This window comes from Salmo trutta, chromosome 26, assembly GCF_901001165.1.
Source record: "Salmo trutta chromosome 26, fSalTru1.1, whole genome shotgun sequence".
Taxonomy (NCBI): Eukaryota; Metazoa; Chordata; class Actinopteri; order Salmoniformes; family Salmonidae; genus Salmo; species Salmo trutta.
Window position 1 is genome coordinate 6750351 of NC_042982.1, and position 20177 is coordinate 6770527.

At 44.0% G+C, this 20177-nt stretch overlaps 2 protein-coding genes across 2 annotated transcripts; both read right to left on the reverse strand.

Annotated features, from left to right (window-relative positions):
- Positions 1-2523: 2523 nt before the first annotated feature.
- LOC115162986 (4F2 cell-surface antigen heavy chain) lies at positions 2524-8259 on the reverse strand. The gene is made up of 10 exons (XM_029714540.1): positions 7909-8259; positions 6453-6838; positions 4853-5017; positions 4420-4523; positions 4243-4320; positions 4055-4110; positions 3689-3887; positions 3460-3567; positions 3276-3353; positions 2524-3079 (listed from the first exon to the last, which is right to left on the reverse strand). The coding sequence occupies exons 2-10, from the start codon at positions 6823-6825 to the stop codon at positions 2687-2689; spliced, it is 1554 nt and encodes a 517-aa protein (XP_029570400.1). The 5' UTR covers positions 6826-6838; positions 7909-8259; the 3' UTR covers positions 2524-2686.
- Positions 8260-8545: 286 nt separating this feature from the next.
- LOC115162989 (protein phosphatase 1A-like) lies at positions 8546-16492 on the reverse strand. The gene is made up of 5 exons (XM_029714545.1): positions 15727-16492; positions 14374-14945; positions 10437-10554; positions 10088-10202; positions 8546-9950 (listed from the first exon to the last, which is right to left on the reverse strand). Exons 1-5 carry the CDS (start codon positions 16130-16132, stop codon positions 9866-9868), a joined length of 1296 nt encoding a protein of 431 aa, XP_029570405.1. The 5' UTR covers positions 16133-16492; the 3' UTR covers positions 8546-9865.
- Positions 16493-20177: the final 3685 nt, after the last annotated feature.

Here is a 20177-nt window from a genome sequence, read left to right on the forward strand (position 1 = left end):
GTATTGTGATATGTAAGAACTGTAGGGAAATGCCAGACACATTGGCTACGTTTACACAGGCAGACAAATTCTGATTATTTTTCCCACTTATTGGTCTTTTGAAAAAAAAAATCTGCTATTTTGCTAATAATAACAATGAATCCAAAAGTTGTGTCAAATTGGCTGGATGTCCTTTGGGTTGACCATTCACCCTCAGAATGTCACACATACACAATACATTTCTCAATTGTCTCAAGGCTTAAAAATCCTTATATAACATGTCTCCCCTTCATCTACACTGATTGAAGTGGATTTGACAAGTGACATCAATAAGGGATCTTGTCAAAGCTTTCACCTGGTCAGTCTATGTCGTGGAAAGAGCAGGTGTTCTAAATGTTTTGTACACCTAGTGTATATCTCAATATACAGTTCTGAGGAATTGGAGGGCTTTTGGGTTAGCTGGTATAATATGGTTTTGGGATTTTACTGTCTGTAGACCTGGTTGGTGATTGGCAAAAATTAACTGTACACAGAAAGAGGCAGATATTAATGGAAACCTTGAATATTACTATCTGAGGAATTAAAGGAGTGAGAATGAACAAATTGAGGAGTAATGGCCAGAGATTATGAGTGCCAGCCGTTTGGGTTAAAGGTAAGAATAGTTGGGTTTACCGCAGGTAGTTCTTGGTCATGTGACTGTATAAGGCTGCATTTACAACAGGCATCCTAATGTGGATCTTCCACTAATTGGTCTTTTGACCAATCAGATCAGCTCTTTTGTCAATCAACTACACTGTCTAAACGCAGCCTAAAGGCCGTTTCTTGACAGCACTCCTACCAGGTTCAACTAATTCATGATTGTTTAGATACTGATATTAAATTAATGGGTTTGGCTTGTTTGAAAATCATAAATGTACCATTAACACGTTATACCCTTGGGGCCACACAACACAAAGTGGAAATACTATGGCAGTGCCCTGACTTGTGCAATAGCATCCCCCAGTGGCTGGTCAACTCACACCAAACACAATGAAAGATTTCAAAGCAGCAGCTACTCTTCATGGGGTCCAGCCAAAATAAGGCAGTTTATACAAGTTTAGAGACATTACAATACATTCACAGATTTCACAACACACCGTTTGCCCTCAGGCCACTACTCCACAACTACCGCATATCTACAGTACAAAACCCATGTATACGTGTATGTAGTGCGTATGCCATCGTGTGTGTATGCATGTGCCTATGTTTGTGTTGTTTCACAGTCCCCTTCCATAAGGTGTTTAATGTTAAAATCTCATTTTACTGCTTGCATGAGTTACTTGATGTGGAATAGCGTCCCACTCTGCGTTTTCCCGTTTTGTACGTAGGCTTGCTACCTCCGTGATCAAGGAAGCCACCTCAAGCCTATAAACAATACGTAATAAATACAGCTCCTACAGCGCTGGAAGCGTTCATTTATTTCTCCAAAGAGCGCTCCATTGCAAGACTCATCTGGTACCAATTTCGTTAGCTTGATGGCTAGCAGTTTAGCGTCTCTGTCAAGTAGAGTTCAACCTGTGTTAAACGGGATTCCGGGACAAGAAATAGCGGTCCAAGCTGTTTAAAGCTAATCGCGTCCCGGAATCCACGCAAAAACGAGTGGTGTATTGGTTCTTTCAAAACAACTGGGAACTTGGGGGAGAAAAACGAGGTCAAATCATGTCAGTGATCTTCAGGTCAGAAAGATGTTTCCGACTTGGAATTCCGAATTGGATGACAGTTCAAAATAATTTATCCTAGTCGGAGATAGTCTCATCGTCGTCCCCTGCCCCCAATTCCCAGTTGTTTTGAACGCGGCATATATTCTGAGGTGACACACTGGAGGAGTGTCATTCCCTTGACCACGGTTTCCCTGGCCCCCTCCCCATCAGCCTACATACTGCTGGCCCAGACGTTGCATGTGTCACCCTGAACCCTGGCTGCTGATGCTGTTTGGTTGGCCTGTAATTATTTATTTCTAGCTTTCTGTCCACAACAAGAATTGGAAGGGATGAGTAGTGCATGCTTCAGGTTGTTTCAAACTGCTTTGCTTTTTGGCACTAATATATAAATCACTCAAAGCAGTAATGTACAATGGATGAACCAGAAACATGTGAGACCTTCCCACCACTCATTGTGGTTGATTCAGGGATTTACAGCGTGTTTCACCACATTACCCTGCTGCATACCTCAAGATACATCATACAATGTTTGTTGTTTCTCAACTGAAAGATGTTGAAATCAACTGTTGAGTCAAGTGTTTGTTACTCATGATAATTTACAGTAAACTGCCCATGTTCATACACAGGCAGCCCAATTCTGATCTTTTGTCACTAATTGGTCTTTTGACCAATCAGGTCAGCTCTGCAAAAGATCTGCTGTTATTGGTCAAAATACAAATTGGTGGACAAAATATCAACTAGGGCTGACTAATCTCAGCCATAGACTTTAAATTCTTCGGGCAGTGTTTGCATTGTAGTCCAAATATTTGGCACCCTCTGAAGTTGACCATGTCATCAGAACAAATGATAAACAATGATTTATTATTTTAAGAACGTTTTGACATTTTGATACAGCCTCAAAAGAAAATAAAAAAAGGAATAGATGGCTAAATAGTTACTATTTCTGCCTAGTTATCCTCCCCTGCATCCAGTCCTAGCCCCTCTCACTCTGCCTAATTCCCCAGGCCCTAGGAGGAGTAGCTGCCAGACTCAAACAGTTTGATGACTATGGCCTCCTCTGGCTGGAGCCTCAGTGTTTCCAGGGAGGTGCCGCCCAGGCGGTCCATCCCTGTGCTGGTCACAAACACCCCAGAAGTGGGAAGGCTGGGAGCCCATGCTGGGTCCAGGGCTTGGGCCTCAGGCCCAAGGTTGAGCAGCACCAGGAAGTGGACACAGCCCCAAGAGCGCAGGAAGGCTAGCACCGGGGCCAACGGGGGGGCCAGGGTGGAGTTGGAGGGGAGGGAGGTGGTGTTGAAGGGGAGAAAGGTGAAGCTCCCATAAAGGAGAGATTCTTCTCTGAGGCGAGAGCCACTGAGGGAGCTGAACAGAGCCAAGGCAGAGTGTTTGAGCTTCCTTTGTTCCTGAAGGAAAGAAGGGAAGAACAGAGGTGTCGTAAACGGAGAAACAGATCAAAGGAAAAATAGGCCTGTCATTCTGAGAGACTTTCTGTGATAAACATCCTTAAACCACTTGCCATCTTTCCTAGAACCACTGAGCTCAGATATGGTAATACAGTGGGTATATGAAGACTAACAAATGTGATATTATTTTACTTACACTACTCCCCCCAACAAAGTCGTTCAGTCCATTGGTCTTGTCTGCCTCACGTTCCCAGCTCATGTCTGCAGACACATTCTTCACCACAGAAAGAAAACAAATCAATGGTGTTCCACTGTACTAAAGCATGAACACATCAGATGCAGGTAGTCTGTATTGCATCCCCAGGACTCAAGTCTCTTACCGGTGAATTAACTATTTCTTCTCCGTATTTGACAACAGGTGATCCAGGTAGTGTCATCATCAGAACCAGGAGTATTCTGTGCAACATCGGTGATGCTTCACCGCCCACCTGGTATCACACACACACACACACTATTGATGTAATTTTGCCAATAAATAAGGAGTTGGACACCATCCTCACTAGCCTATACTTTGTGATAGAATGAACAGAAAGATTGTTGGGTCATTACCGTCCAACTGGGCCAAAGTTCGCCGTGGGATGTCGACAGGTGTCTCTCCACAGCAATGGCCACTTCCTGTCCGGACAGAGGGTGATGCTCAAGCGGCAGAAGTGACATCATAACCAGCTCCACCAATGAGCTGTTGACTGACGTGCTAGAGGTATTCAGAGCAGGTAGAGACTCTCCTGTTTGTTTCACCACTACAATCCTGCACAGATGACACAGGTTTCATTCCAACGTCAACCGCAACTACTTTGCAATAAAACATGAACTAGATATTCCTCAATCCTAAACAGATTCCTCACATATAATTAACCAAGTTGTGTATCATTTGGTCTGTACTGTATGTTAGAAGTGTTCGCAGTGCCACAGCACCTCTCATCATCTGATGTGTTGAACTCCTTGACCAGAACTCTCCACTCGGTCAGGGTCTAAAACGAACAGATGGCATGAATGGATAACTTTCAGTTAAACATCTGTGCTTATAACGAATGAACTTGAAACCAATTGGTCTGGCTTTGATTGGATGGCAACCAATTTTGAGCATTGCTCAACAGTCTGACCTTTTCTGAATATGCAGCATCTGTGTCACAGATCCCAAATCCTGCCACACCCTGTTCCAACCAAAATCGGAGTGCATACTGGGGAAACGGAACAATTATTAAAACTATTAAAAAGTCTAACAATTGAAACCAAGATCTAGCCATTCTACTCATGGTGTCACGCAAGACCTATCCTACCTGTATTGAGCCAGTGAGGTCAGAGGGCACAGCAGAGTCGTTGCCTACCGAGTCTTTAGGTCCGAACAGGTCCAGATGACAGAAGTCAAACACTACTTTGATGCCTAAAGGAGGGAGACCATGTGAATAGTGGATCAGAGCATACAATAAGTTAAGTGCATCTTTCAAGAGCTCTGGAAATGTCCTTGTGAGGATACAGGCTAGCTGGCCTCAGTTTAGGTCTGGCATTAGTCAACTTGTAAGGGCCAGGGGCTCAATTTTTGGTTTTAGAAGTGTGGGGGGGGGGGCATAACGGTTTTTGTATCACTTTCCAATGATAACAAAAAACGCAATTTCAGACGCAATTTCAGAATGTGGGGGGGGGCCCCCCATGTCCCCCATTCCCAGTGAAAGTTGTGCCCCTGGTAAGGGCAATGATTTCTTGGGTACATACCTGCGTTGTGGCTCTCCATGAGCAGTTGTTGGATCTGAGGCACTGTACCCACTCGCTCATCAATCTTTCTGAGGTCCAGTGGGGACGCGTCCTGGTGAAACAGCCCCTCCAGGATCAGAGCCTTCACACCCAGGGACTTCAGGTACGGTAGCTGCTCACACACCACTGAACAACCAGAAGAATACCACAAAACAACTCAGAAACTAGCTTTACAGATATGACGCTTCGATTCAGCTATGACAAGAAGTTACTTTTTTGTAGCAGGTTAGGAGAATTTACAGAGCAGCCGTGGGAAGTAGGGGTGCTGAGGGTGCTGTAGCACCCCCGGGAAAAAAAGTATAAATATTTTTCACAAAAGTAGTGTACTGAGCCTGTAGTCTTGTATTAGCAGACAATATAACTGTCTGTTGTGAGGACAAACAGGTTTTTCCAGCAGGTCTGCAAATTATAATTTTTTGCAGCACCCCAAACAAAAGTATGTGGACACTTGCTCATCTCATTCCAAAATCATGGGCATTAACATGGAGTTGGTCCCCCCTTTGCTGCTATAACAGCCACCACTTCTGGGAAAGCTTTCCACTAGATGTTGGAACATTGCTGTGGGGACTTACTTCCATTCAGTCACAAGAGCATTAGTGAGGTTGGGCACTAATGTTGGGGCGATTAGGCCTGGCTCACAGACGATGTTCCAATTAATCCCAAAGGTGCTCGATGGGGTTGAGGTCAGGGCTCTGTGCAGGCCAGTCAAGTTCTTCCACGCCGATCTCAACAAGCCATTTCTGTATGGACCTCGCTTCGTGCACAAGGGCATTGTCATGCTGAAACAGGAAAGGGCCTACTCCAAACTGTTGCAACAAAGTTGGAATCACAGAATCGTCTAGAATGTCACTGTATGCTGTAGGGTTAAGATTTCCCTTCACGGGAATTAAGGGGCCTAGCCCGAACCGTGAAAAAACAGAGGCTGTTTGGAACTCTGTAGGTAGTGTTGCAACCGAGGACAGAAATATGTTATGCACTACGCGCTTCAGCACTCGGCAGTCCCGTTCTGTGAGCTTGTGTGACCTACCACTTCGTGGCTGAGCAGTTGATGCTCCTGGACATTTACGCTTCACAATAACTGCACTTACAGTTGACCGGGGAAGCTCTAGCAGGCCAGAAATGTGACAAACTAACATCCTACGGACAGTGCCATGTTAAAGGTCACTGAGCTCTTCAGTAAAGCCATTCTACTGCCAATTTTTGTCTATGGGGATTGCATGGTTGTGTGCTCCATTTTATACACCTGTCAGTAACGGGTGTGGCTGAAGTAACCAAATCCACTCATTTGTGTCCACATACTTTTGTATAAATAGTGTATATCAGTAGGATTAATCAGTGTATATAAATGTGGACACAATGCCTTTTAAAAATGTTTAAGACTGCATTGTAATTTTTAGTGCGTTTTGTGTTTAAAAAAACCTTAAATAAAGTGTTTGTACTAAAGGCGCTACTTTCCCAGCGCATGCACACTTTACATTGTGTAGACAGAGTAGTCTATATAGTGCAGCTATTGTATTCCTGGGTGTTTAGGTCCACTGACCGCCCTCTTCCCTTAACTCACCGTCAATACCACCTGGCACCTCGTTCTGGGCGTCCATGAGCAGTATGGGCTGTACGCGGTAAAACAGCGCCCTCTGCCACCACAGTAGCGTCGGTGCGACCGGCCGAGGGCTCTGCACTATGATGGCGATAGAGGCGCCCAGCAAGGCCAGCCAACCCAACCAGAAGACCAACATCAGGAGGGAGCGTATTTTCCTCCACCCTGGGCCCCCCGCTTCGCGCTCCAGCTGTTCCTTGGACATGGGCTGCCATTTCGGCGTCTCTGGTTCGGGGTCTGTGATCAGCAGTGGGACCGTCTCAGAGCCACCCAGACTGCCCGACATCCCAGAGCCCACTGCCGTGCTGCCATAGCCACCATCCATGTCCAATGACATTCCAATTCGGCTACTGAAGTTTCAATTACAAATATTTTGAAAAATGCCATAATCCAATATTATTTACATACAAGGAAACTATCAATGAATAGTTGATAGGCTTACAACTCATTACACTTTCAAACATTTGATGACTTTAAATCGAGGGTTTACGCACGTGCGCCATCTACAAAACTGATTGTTTTTTTAAAGATTGCGTAAAACACGCTACACGTTCTATTTTTGTGCCCCTTTCGATAAAATATAGCAAGTTATTTTTTAACAGAAGTACACCCAGGGAACTCGCCTACGGGACATGCGAAGGCTGTCAGCGTTCGGATTGTCGGGATAGAGGACAGGTATGTCCTGACAGTGACCCTGTCGTCTCTTAACTTGGCGGGTGAGTGCACACACTTGCACGTCATCTTGAAAAATTCCAACCATGCGTTTTAAAAACAACCAATTAGCCAATTTACCTTGTCAATTCATTTGAATTCTAACTCCATCCATTAGCTAAATTCACCAACGTTTAATTTAACCAATCTTGATCAGATGAAATAAGACAATACCTAGGCTACGGTTTATTTTCCTGGACAAAGCAGTATTCTGACCTGACAAACAAAACGCAATTTCCCTACATCAATGGCACAAATATATACATAAAATTACCTTCCCTTGGCTCTCACATGTCACACCCACATGTTTATGTGAATAATTTGCTAAATGTCATGTTCAAGGCATAAAATGCTGAATTATGTTATCTATAATGATCGATTTATAGAAAATCTTGGCTATTTAATTACATCGCATCATTTGTTACAAAAGGAATAAACTGATAGAAAACATTGTGGCAACCAACACCAGACTGACATCCAACCAACCCTGTGAGTGTTTGATGGCTAATAACTCCATGTAAGGTGAGGATAAAAAATATTTTACATGGTTCCCATTAACACAATACCTTTATTTCTATTACTGTTGAAAAGAGTCTTGCAAGATATTGGTGCTGAGAAACACACCAGAGTAAAAAGTGACAATCAGCATCGGTCTCCCCTAATATCTGTCAAATCCAATCCAATGATCTCTAAAAGCATCATAACGCACCTGATAACTGGCAACAGTCTGGTCTTTGAGCGCTTGTCTTCCTACTGTTCTTTCAGTTTTTATCCTCTTCTGCTGCATGTGCTTTCTGCAGACCAGTTCTATCCAGTCGGTTGTGTTGTTTTTTTTTTTGTCCTCTTAAAGTTTAAGGGGTATGGAGGCGAGAGGGACACTGTGTCTGTCAAATGAAATCTTGGCCGGCGCAATTAGGGTGGAGGTGTTGAGTCTTGACACACCCTGACAACACATTCCGGAGGACCCGTGCTCAACGGGTCGAGGCCTTGGTAGGGCTTCATTAGAGCAAGGACTTCCTACTTCCTTTAGATCACGCGTCAAACTCGTTCCACGGAGGGCCGAGTGTCTGCAGGTTTTTGCTCCTCCGTTGTACTTGATTGATGAATTAAGGTCACTGATTAGTAAAGAACTCCCTTCACCTGGTTGTCTAGGTCTTAATTGAAAGGAAAAACCCGCATTTGAAGCCCCTGGTTTAGATGCATACAACTGGCCAAAAGACAGTTCTGGAACGATACCAATGGTTCATTTTGGAACTGTCTTGTATTGTTCTCCCTTGGTCCTTAGACACAGCACTACAGGGTTAGACTATCAAACACTCCGCTCTATCAAAAAACACAGAATGTCATTTCATTTCATTCATTTATTGCCCCTTGGGTCAGTTAAGGGCTTAAATGCAATGCCCACACAGTCATCAAATCACTGACATACATTTGTGAAAGTTCTCATGGTAATCTGTTGCGCTGTCGAATCCTCTTGGATCCCTCTTCCTCCTGATTTCATAGAATTCAAACAGACATGCTGCAGCAGTGTTTGATCTCGAGTCTAGCTCTTTTTAACCTCTGACCTCTGTCAGGGAATACAGCTACTACGTTCATCCATTTGGTATGATCCGAAGGAGGAGTAAAGTAACCGTACAACAACAGAGAGCTTTGTAAGGCAGCGCAATGACATGTATTGAAAAGAAAATATGCTAACAGCAGAACCACTTATTTTCAAAAACAGAAGAACAATTTACCTGTAGCTATACAACTTTACCTGTCACAGTGGTCTAAATCGTGTCTAACTGTGAGCATCTGTGCTCTAAACTGCAAAAGGTTACAGTGTGTGTGCTAATAATCCCACAGCCCATATTATCCACTCACTCACTCACTCACTCACTCACTCACTCACTCACTCACTCACACACACATTCACACACACTGGACATATGATGTTGTGTCCATCATCGTCATGACACACATCTATTCATGTCACCCATGCTCCCTCACAGGATTATGCAGATGATCTAGTGTAGGCCATGCCATCACTGGACACATGCATATCGGAGCCTTCACTGGTCTGCAAGGGTTGTTTTTTCAATTTAATTTAATGCGGCAGTATGGAGTTGCACACTGCTTAAACATATCAGTTTGATTTGAAATGAAATAACATGATCAGCGTTATTCATAAGCTTCTAGTCTTGAAGAAAAGGAACTACCCAGGCACTGTAATGTGTAAAGTAAGAAAGTTAATAAATATTATATCTAATTATCATGTATTTTAAAGAATAGTTTTGGAATATGTAATTCTTCCCTTACTGGAATAATGCTAACTATTTGATATTTTCTGATGGTACAGTAGACTTGTTGATAGACAGTGTAAATGAGGAACAGAGAAGAGAGGATTGGCTAAGGGCAGGCCCAGGTCACACCCCTCCCACCATAGTTCTTTATTTAGCTATTGGCTGATTCCTCCGCTGAAAAGCGGAGGCCCCAATTCTAAATGGTCGCCATGGATACGTGAGGCTGGAGAACACATTTCCATGGATACGACTAGTTGGACTCTTCAGATCCTCCGATGTCCTGGAATGCGACACGTCAATTACGTGTCAGGGGAAAAGGTAACTTAGTTACTTTGTAGTCCAGTTTGCACCTATGTGTTTAGTGAGACAGAGGGCACGCTTGCACTATGTTTGGTCATCTCCTACCATTGGTTCCAGAGCTCTGAAGGGCGTTACAAACTTCCGATATGCAGAGATGACACAGTCTCTTCTGCAAAGGAAAAAGAGAACAAGTTATGACAAATTATGAACATTTAATATAAACAATTACTCATTTGTTCACACACATCTAGGCCTCTTGTCACTTTTTGATCTCTGACTGGTGAGTCATGTGATTGAGTGACTTACTTGCTGGTGACTCCTCCCCCTGGTGGCAGGCCAGGTATGTCCTCAGAGACCAGAAACTTCATCACATACAGCAGGTCTGGGTCCTTGTCCCGCGACTTTAGCAAGTTGACAATCTCTACACACACAGACAGAGAGAAAGGGAGAGAGTTACGTAATACTCGGTCCCTGTTGTCAGAGGGGAGAATTAAGCTGCTATTGTCTCAGAGTTCTTGTTATTGTAATCAAGTTTCATTTTGATGTGGTGTGATGCCATATTAATATGAAAGCCTGCTGTGAGTGAGACCAAGCCAAGATGGATTAGAGTCGCATAGTAAGCTTAATCGCAACTCAAGCCCATCGAAATTCCTACCTTCCACTTTGGCCTCGAGGATTGTTTCTAGCTCGGCCTCTTTTTGTAGGGCCTCTTGTGACACCTGGGGTGCACCAGGGAAGGTCACGATGATGATGCTCATGTTGTCCAAACTACCCTGTAGGGGGCGACAAAGAGGCAGATTGATATAGGCACAATTCTACGAGCTCTTGTAAGAGAAGCATAAACCAATATTGTATATGAATAGGAAACATTGTTGGGGTATGATTCATTTCAGTAATGTCATTTGTTACCCCAAACATTGAAAAGCTAAATGAAATGTCATGGGGGGGGCTGTCATAATGCTGCCACTATTGATTGTTTACTTGAGGAATAATAATATGTTGATGAGGAATATTCTTTGCATGCTTAATGGTAATGTGAATAGAGAATAAAATAAGTGTCATTGTGACATCACAATGGAGAACAGGACTATGACATCTCAAAGTGCACTGTGTTATGTAAAAATCTTCTCAGCTGGGAAGATTTTTACATGGCACTGCAGGTGGAGGGAAATTGTGATGTCATAATTGTGTATTGACAGAGAGCAGAAATGAGAATTTTGGAAAAGGGTCACAATGGAACAGTGGGACGTAGAATTAAAGAATTAGAATATCGGAATGGACATAAGTCGCTATGGATACTAAATGGCTAAAATATAATGATGGTTCCAAAGTTCAGCCAATGTTTGCCAGTGCTGTGATAAATTCTTCACATTCATTGTTTTACACAATATCTTATCTGCACTGTATGTGTGTTAGTTAGCTAGCTAGCCAGCCAGTTTTAGAGGAGTGATTCCATTAATTAATATGCCAATATTCCATTTAAACAATGCAGTCAATCCACAGCTCAAATCAGTTGATGATAGGTCTTACACAAGTTGTAAATGCAACAAGTACTGATATTGTATTATATAATAGCACTCACAGCTTTCCCCAAAAACTAAATCTGGACATTTATGTCTGTTTACATATATTTTAGAGGCTATTCATACATCTGTATTAAACGGTATTTATAATTATATGACAATATTTTAGGTTGACTATAATTCTATTACACAATTTATGAAACATCACATGCCTTACATTTACATTCCTGCATAAATAAAAGCAGGAAATGCATCACCTATGTCTCTACTGCCATTCATTCCAATTAGACTGGTTTTGGATTTCTCCCTGATCAAGATGGCTGCCATTTCACCCCATTCTGAAATTGTGAGGGATCATGACATAGCCCCTCTAGTAATTTAATAGGATCAGAGCTGAGAAGCTAGGTTCACTGTGTGCTACAACATAACCCGTCTAGCTGAAGTACAGACTCCAAGGAGGTAAGCCTGTTCTGTTGCCATTGATAAAGTGAGCCTCTTCTTGGCCAGGTTAATAGGCCTGGCTCCCAGCTGGTGTAGCCCTGAGACCCTGACAGCCTAACACACACACACACTCACCCATAATCCTTCACTGTGTTTCCCTCGCCTCTGTCCCTCTCTCCCTCCCTCTCATAATCCTGCTATTTAGAGGACAGGTACAGGTCGTGCCAGTGTTAAGATGTACCATTGTAAGTCCTAACCAGCCTAAGCAGACCTGAATAAGATAACTGCTTACATAATGCTTGGTACATTTGGTATGTAACGATGAAGGCCCTTCACCACACACCCTGTCCAGTGATTAGTGCCATCATGTACTCCCCTTCACAAAGGTGGTGACCCTTGTGACCTAAATCATTAGAGCCCTATTTCTAAACTTTCTTGCCTAGCTAAAATATTAGAATCCTTGATTAATTCTCAGCTAAGATCGTTCTTATCTATGAAATGTATTCTAAATGTACATCAGTCAGGTTTTAGACCAGGTAATAGAACTATCTCTGCTGCAACCCTAGTTATAAATGATGTGGTTAACTATGTGGATAAAAGGCAACATTGTGCTGCCCTATTCATTGACCTGTCAAATGCTCTCGATACTATTGATCACTCACTGCTAATTCGGAGGCTTTCCTCAATTGGCCTAGACCAGGCTGCATGTAACTGGTTTAAAAATGAAATGATAGATAGAACTCAATATGTATCTACAGATGGTGTTACATCAGGTTTTCTGGATATTACGAAAGGTGTCTTGTAGGAGTCAATTCTGGGTTGTGTTCTTTTTACTGTTTACGTTAACAAAATCAACTTGTCTGTAACAGAAAAAGTGTTAGCTGCGCTGTATACCGATGATAGTGTTGTGTATGCTATTGTCCCCACGGTTGACCAGGCTCACTCTGAACTTCAGTCTGCCTTCATTGTATTACAGAACAACGTTATTGACCTGAAATTAGTATCGAGTGCAGGTAAAAAACAAAGTATATATTGTTCTCTAAACTCTTAGAAAAAAGGTGCCCATCTAGAACCTCAAAGGGTTCTTCGGCTGTCCCCATAGGATAACTCTTTGAAAAACCCTTTTTGGTTCCAGGTAGAACCCTTTTTAGTTCCATGTAGAATCTTTTACACAGAGGGTTCTACCTGGAACCAAAAATGGTTCTACCTGGAACCAAAAAGGGTTCTCCTATGGGGATAGCAGAATAACATTTTGCACCCTGTGTAGAGCGCATAAAAATAACTCTGATGATTTAAGAATATGTACTTTAGATGGTGTCCATATTGATCGTGTCCCTTAGAAATATCTGGCCATCTGGATAGATGAAAGGATGTCTTTTAAAAAGCATATTGATGAGTTAGTTAAGACGCTGAGAGTAAAAGTGGTATTCTTCGACAGAAATAGGTCCTGCCTCTTGCTAAATAGTAGAAAGCAGAATATTCAGTCGAAGTTCCTTTAGGTCCTAGAGTATTGCGACATCATCTATATGAACGCAGCTGCCACTTCATTAAAGCCGTTAGATGCAGTTTATCATGACGCACCGCGCTTTATTACGGCCGACAATTTTAGCACTCATCACCACATTCTCTAACAGGAAGTTGGTTGGTCCTCTGTGATGTCACGTAGGTTGATACATTGCTATGTTTTCATTTATAAAGCCCTTTTACAAAAGGTCCCACTGTACCGGACATCATTACTAAACTTTAGGTACACGAGTTACCACCCCCGCTCTCAGGGATGGCTAACTCTGGGAATTCCTTTGGTCTCTACTGAGTTAGGTACATTTACATTTTAGTCATTTAGCAGACGCTCTTATCCAGAGTGACTTACAGTAGTGAATGCATACATTTCACACATTTTTCTCCGTACTGGTCCCCAAAATCAGCTTTTACTTTTCTTGCACCTCATTTGTGGAAAAATCTTGAAAATGTTCTTAAATTGGATGTATTGGTACCTCTAGGGCAATTCAGAAAGCTGATTGAGGACCTTATTACTGATCAATGTGTTGTTTTTCTTTTTTCTCTCTGCTTGCATTTTGTATTTATATTTTGATGTGTACATTTTCTGTAATTTATGTCATTCAGGGCTCATCTATAAAATAGACCTTTGTCTCAGTATGACTCCATGATAAAATAAATAAAAATAATAATCTTGAATTAAAGACAATATTTAGGCCATTGCCTATCAAGGAGACTCCCTACAGTGCAGTGTAAGTCATCTTGCTGTACCAACCTGGCTGTGTCCTGCTGTTAAATCCTCTGACTGATCTAAACACTGAGTATTGGAATGGTATTTGTCTCCAGAACTCCAGGAAGGGAGAGGACAGCCAAGACCTGTGGATGATATCATTGCCTGAAGATACTGCCAAAGTCCTCTTAACCCTCTCACCCCCGGCACCTTCTGACTTCCCATACAATGTTCAGTTATGGTCATTGTTGCAATTTACTCACTTTGGCAATTATTGAGTGTGAGTGTACCCCTTTTGAAGTTTATACTCTGGTCCTGCATATGTACCCATATAGAGGAGGCAGAGGTTTAGGATCAGTGTGACCCTGCATGTAGTGTGATCTGATAATTTATACACTGACCTTATAGAGGCAGAGGTCAATGACCTGGTTGCAGATCTCCCTCAGGTCATCGCACACCTGCAGGCGACTGTGGACGAACGCACACAGCTCCTCGTTGCCGATGGCGTCCCACACTCCGTCACAAGCCACTATGAGGAACTCGTCTTGCGGGGACCTCTCCAGCTCGTACACCTCTGGCTCTGGGGAGACCAGCTGCTCAGTCTGGGACCTCCAGTCCACCTCCTTAAAGTCAAAGTCTCCCAGGGACCTGGACACGGCCAGGGAGCCGTTCACCCTATGCTGGGTCACCGAGCCGCCTGCGTTCTGTATCCGCTCCTTCTCCCTGGGGTTGAAGGGCTTGTGGTCCTCCGTGTAGAAGATGACCTGGCCGTCACGGCAGAGGAGCGTCCGCGAGTCGCCACAGTTGACGAAGTAGACGTACTGCGGCGAGAGCATGACGGCGGCCGCCGTGGAGCCGCTGCGCTCCCAGCATTCCTGGCGCGTCAGCGTGTGCATGTGGCTGTCAATGGCCAAGAAGGCCTCAACGATCCCCTCCTTCACGTCGTCAGGGTCCTCCTGTGCCTTTACGCGCCCTGGAGGAGAGATCAATACAAGTTAACGACCTGGCCTATATGTTACAAATAAACATAATTTGGTTCTAATTCATATTAGGTCTCGCTGCCTAAAATCAACGTGCAGAATTTAACTACAGTGTGGCCAACTACAGGATTACTACACATAGTTACAATACAATTCTTTAAACCCCAGCCTTGCCAGCTTGGTTCTAGGGGACAAATGCCCACTGTGCCCTGCCAGAGCCCAAATCTCAGAGCTCAGATCGCATTGTAGTCCTCTGAGGTGACTGTCTGTCTGTCTTGCCCGTGGCATTATTTTTAATTAATGCCATGTAGGTTAGGATTAAACGTTTGTCTTGAGTTAAGTAGCAGACACTGTAGGCTCAAGTGTCAGATTAAGTATCTCATACTTCGGGCCAAGAACAAGGATCAAGAGGTTTTCAACAACAACAGCTGTCAGCCATGTTGTGCTACCATGTTTATGTTTAACCAAGAGAGATAATGTCTTTGGTATTCAAGATGAAGATTACACTCTCCCTCATACACCATACATATAGCCTACTGCACAACGGCACCTTGTCATTGCTCAAATTGAAGACACCCATGCCTAAGACAAAGTTGTTTATTGATTTATCAAACAATATCTGTCTGTGGAACACACACTAGAAATAGGTGTTGTAAAATGCTTCCCTACTTGCCCAAATAAATGCTTGCACATATTCCCTTCAAGTGAAAATAAATTACGCTGCCAACAATGATTATAAATCAGTTAGTCAAAGTGCGTGGCCCAATTTGGTACCTGTAGCGAGGATGTGTTGCAGCAGGTTGTGGGAGCAGTACTGTGCCACCATGTTGCCAGCGTGTCCATCAAACACTGCATAGTAGCCCCACTCCGCCAGCTCCCCTCCCATCTCCGGCATGCAGGTGTGGGCGTCCTCCATCTGCGCCCTCCAGCCCTGCATGCTGGCCGTTGCATAGTTCACTCCCCACTGAGACCTCCCCTCGGCCGTGTGTTTATCCAGGATGGGCCGGTCCAGGTAGACGCTCGGCCCGTTATCCTCATCACTGAAGTCCTCTTCGCTCCCATCCTGGCCATCTCTCTGTCCCCCCTTAAAGAAGAAGGTGACCATCTTCTCTGTCTCCTTGGCTAGCTGGCGTAGGAAGGAGGGCACCTCCACGGTGCTGGCCCGCCTGGCTGTCCTCATGGCTCCTCGGAGGTGCCGCTCGAGTCTATTTCCTGACCTGGCACTGGTCCTCTTCTTCCCCTCTCTCCTCCTTCTCCCAGTCTGTGTCCCCCGCAGCAGGTCCAGGGCAGTGGGTTTAGCTGGACACGCTGAGCAGGTGGACAATGTGTCAACTCTGGACTGTAGAGTTGTGTTTAGGTGGGCTTCACAAGATACTGGCAGAAATCGTGGTGGCCATCCTTGTCTTTGTAAACCTAGCTTGCTGCCGTAGTATCTGGATTCCTAGCATTTGTCTCAATGTGTCTGTATGGTGTCCACTCTAACTCCTTCTAGGTCTTTCTACCACTCTTTCTCTCCTGTCCCTGGCCAGTGTTTGCCCTGTGATGCTATTGGCCTAAATCTATTTCTATTGACTTATCCCTCAGCATGATCACTGCTCCTCTCTCTCTCTCTCTCTCTCTCTCTCTCTCTCTCTCTCTCTCTCTCTCTCTCTCTCTCTCTCTCTCTCAATGCTACTAGTTAATCTCCAAATTGCGAGGGATCTTAGATTAGCACTTGCATGAACGAATGTACAGTATGGATTATGAGCCTGTCAGCGTTTTGTTGCAGCACGGTGGACAGATAGAATGAGCTCTCCAACTCTCTGTAACTGGATCCCTGTAGTTTATTTTCAGAACTGTTAGCAATTATTCACTGAATATAGTCCACCACTCTCTTCTCTTTTTCTCTCCTTCTCTTTAACACGATGCCACACACACGCTCACACACAACACACACACACACATTAGAATGGATTAGCCCATCAGTGACTCATCTGATACGGAGGACCCAGATTATTATCCAGGTGTGTCATGATTAAACCAGTTTAACAGGTCAACCAGTTTAACACAAGCCAGTTCACCTCATTAGTGATATAACTGAAGCATGAGGGAAATCCTCACTCAACAGGTGTGATCTGGGCCCCTAGCTACAGTACAAGTGTAGGCATTCCTCTTCCACCTCTGCTGTTTCTCTTAAGATAATTACCTGGTGTGCATTTGCAGCTTCTGACCTATTTTAGATGCAGTCATTCTGGCGCGGTCTAGTAGATTACTGGGTTTAAAGTTGTGTATACGTGAGGTTGGGAGCTGATCCAGCTATCTATAAAGCCCGTTCTAGGTCAGGTTGTGTGTTCAGGTTGGGGATGGGACCCGCTATATGGTGGTCAGATACAGAAGTGAATGAGGAAGTAACCTACACGTGCACTCGCCTGCGTATTTATTTGGACAGTGAAGCTAAAATGTGTACATTTGGCTCTATACTCCCACGTTTTGGATTGGAGATCAAATGTTTCAGATGAGGTGACAGTACAGAATGTCACCTTTTATTTGAGGGTATTTCTCATGTGTTTTAGCATTTAGAAATTAATGCAATTTATGTATCTTTTCCCCCCATTTGAAGACGTAATTTTTCCCCCCTATACAAATTCACTTGTACCGTAATTTCCGGACTATTAAGCGCACCTGAATATAAGCCGCGCCCACTGAATTAAAAAATATATATTATTTTGAACATAAATAAGCCGCACATGTCTATAAGCCGCAGGTGCCTACCGGTACATTGAAACAAATGAACTTTACACAGGCTTTAACGAAACACGGCTTGTAACAAAAATAAATAGGCTATAACAAAACACGGTTTGTAACAAAAAAATAAAAAATTAGCAGTAAGCTTTAGTTGTCTTTTTGCACTGACTCAATTCCTCATGCTGCTGTTTCCAACGTCTTATCATCGACTCATTAAGACCAAGCTCCCGTGCAGCAGCTCTATTTCCTTTTCCAACAGCCAGATAAATCGCCTTCAACTTGAAAGCTGCATCATATGCATTTCTCTGTGTCTTTGCCACGATGAGGGTGACAAAATGACTACCGTAATCAGAATGATGGGAAGTTTGAGAGCGCTCGATTTAATCTAAACAGTAAACAAAAAAGTTGTTTGACCTTAACCCGTTTGGCAATTTCATTGGTCTAATGAAAGCTTCATGCCGCCAAAAAACTGAGCACATCACAGAATGTGTTTTTTTGGAGAAAACATATTTGAAAGCGGGAAAAATCCATATATTAGCCACGTCATTGTTTAAGCCGCGAGGTTCAAAGCGTGGGAAAAAAGTTGCGGCTTATAGTCCGGAATTTACGGTATATTAAAGTAGTCAAAACGTTAGTATTTGGCCCCATATTCTTAGCACGTGACTACATCAAGCTTGTTGGGTGTATTTACAGTTTGTTTTGGTTGTGTTTCGAATTGTAACGATGTACGCTGAGAGTCAGGAAGCAAGTTTAGGGAGTGAATACATTTAATAAATAAATGAACAAAACAAGAAACACAAACAGCGCACCGACATGAAACTGCAACAATGACGACTGGAGAAGGAACCAAAGGGAGTGACATATAAAGGGCAGGTAATCAAGGAGGTGATGGAGTCCAGGTGAGTGTCATTATGCGTGTAACGGTGGTGACAGGTGTGCGCCGTAACGAGCAGCCTGGTGACCTAGAGGCCGGAGAGGGAGCACACATGACACAGATTATGTTTTGCCCAATAGAAACTGAATGGTGAATAATGTATTGTGTCATTTTGGAGTCACTTATTGTAAATAAGAATAGAAGATGTTTCTGAACACTTCTACATTAATGTGGATAATTGTGAATTTATTGTGAATAATGATGAGTGAGAAAGTTACAGAGGAAATGCAAATAGTCCGGGTAGCCATTTGATTAATTGTTCAGCAGTCTTATGGCTTGGGGTCAGAATCTGTTAAGGAGCCTTTTGGACCTAGAATTGGCGCTCTGGTACTGCTTGCCGTGCGGTAGCAGAGAGAACAGTCTATGACTTGGGTGACTTTAGTCTTTGACCATTTCTTTGGCCTTGCTCTGACACCATGTAGTATATAGGTCATGGATGGCAGGAAGCTTTGCCCCAGTGATGTACTGGGCCGTACGCACTACCCTCTGTAGCGCCTTACGGTTGGATGCCAAGCAGTTGCCATACCAGGCGGTGATGACACCAGTCAGGATGCTCTCGATGGTGCAGCTGTAGAACCTTTTGAGGATCTGGGGACCCATGCCAAATCTTTTCTCTTGAGGGGGAAAAGGCATTGTCGTGCCCTCTTCACAACGTTCTTGGTGTGTTTGATATGATCATTTGTTGGTGATGTGGACACCAAGGAACTTGAAACTCTCGACCCGCTCCACTACAGCCCCATCGATGTGAATGGGGTCATGTTCGGCCCTCCTTTTCCTGCAGTCCACGATCATCTCTTTTGTCTTGCTCTTTTGCCACACTGCCAGGTCTTTGACCTCCTCCCTATAGGCTGTCTCATCGTTGTCGGTGATCAGGCCTTCCACCGTTGTGTCGTCAGCAAACTTAATGATGGTGTTGGAGTTGTGCATGGCCACGCAGTCGTGGGTGAACAGGGAGTACAAGAGGGGACTAAGCATGCACCCCTGAGGGGCCCCCGTGTTGAGGATCAGCATGGCAGATGTGTTGTTGCCTACCCTTACCACCTGGGGGTGGCCCATCAGGAAGTCCAGTATCCAGTTGCAGAGGGAGGTGTTTAGTCCCAGGGTCCTTAGCTTAGTGATGACCTTAGTGGGCACTTTGGTGTTGAACGCTGAGCTGTAGTCAATGAATAGCATTCTCACATAGGTGTTAATTTTGTCGAGGTGGGAAAGGGCAGTGTGGAATGCGATTGAGGTTGTGTCATGTGTGGGGTGGTATGGGAATTGGATTGGGTCTAGGGTTTCCGGGATGATGGTGTTGATGTGAGCCATAACCAGCCTTTCAAAGCACTTCATGGCTCTCCATTTAGGCAGGTTACCTTCACTTTCTTGGGCACAGGGACTATGGTTCTCTGCTTGAAACATGTAGGTATTACAGACTCGGTCAGGGAGAGGTTGAAAATATCAGTGAAGACACTTGCTAGTTGGTCCGCGTATGCTCTGAGTACACGTCCTGGTAATCCGCCTGGCCCTGCGGCCTTGTGAATGTTGACCTGTTAAAAGGTCTTGCTCACATCGGCTACGGAGAGCG

What these genes read in the sequence shown, in the direction of transcription:
- LOC115162986 (XM_029714540.1), bottom strand. Translation starts at nt 6,825, where the DNA reads ATGTCATTGGACATGGATGGTGGCTATGGCAGCACGGCAGTGGGCTCT. An exon ending in ACCTCACTGGCTCAATACAG is followed by an intron (nt 4,321 to 4,419) that starts GTAGGATAGGTC and finishes CCGTTTCCCCAG; the next exon opens with TATGCACTCCGATTTTGGTT. An exon ending in ATGCTGCATATTCAGAAAAG is followed by an intron (nt 4,111 to 4,242) that starts GTCAGACTGTTG and finishes TGTTCGTTTTAG; the next exon opens with ACCCTGACCGAGTGGAGAGT.
- LOC115162989 (XM_029714545.1), bottom strand. Translation starts at nt 16,132, where the DNA reads ATGAGGACAGCCAGGCGGGCCAGCACCGTGGAGGTGCCCTCCTTCCTA. An exon ending in CCTCGAGGCCAAAGTGGAAG is followed by an intron (nt 10,203 to 10,436) that starts GTAGGAATTTCG and finishes CTGTGTGTGTAG; the next exon opens with AGATTGTCAACTTGCTAAAG. An exon ending in GGGGGAGGAGTCACCAGCAA is followed by an intron (nt 9,951 to 10,087) that starts GTAAGTCACTCA and finishes TTTCCTTTGCAG; the next exon opens with AAGAGACTGTGTCATCTCTG.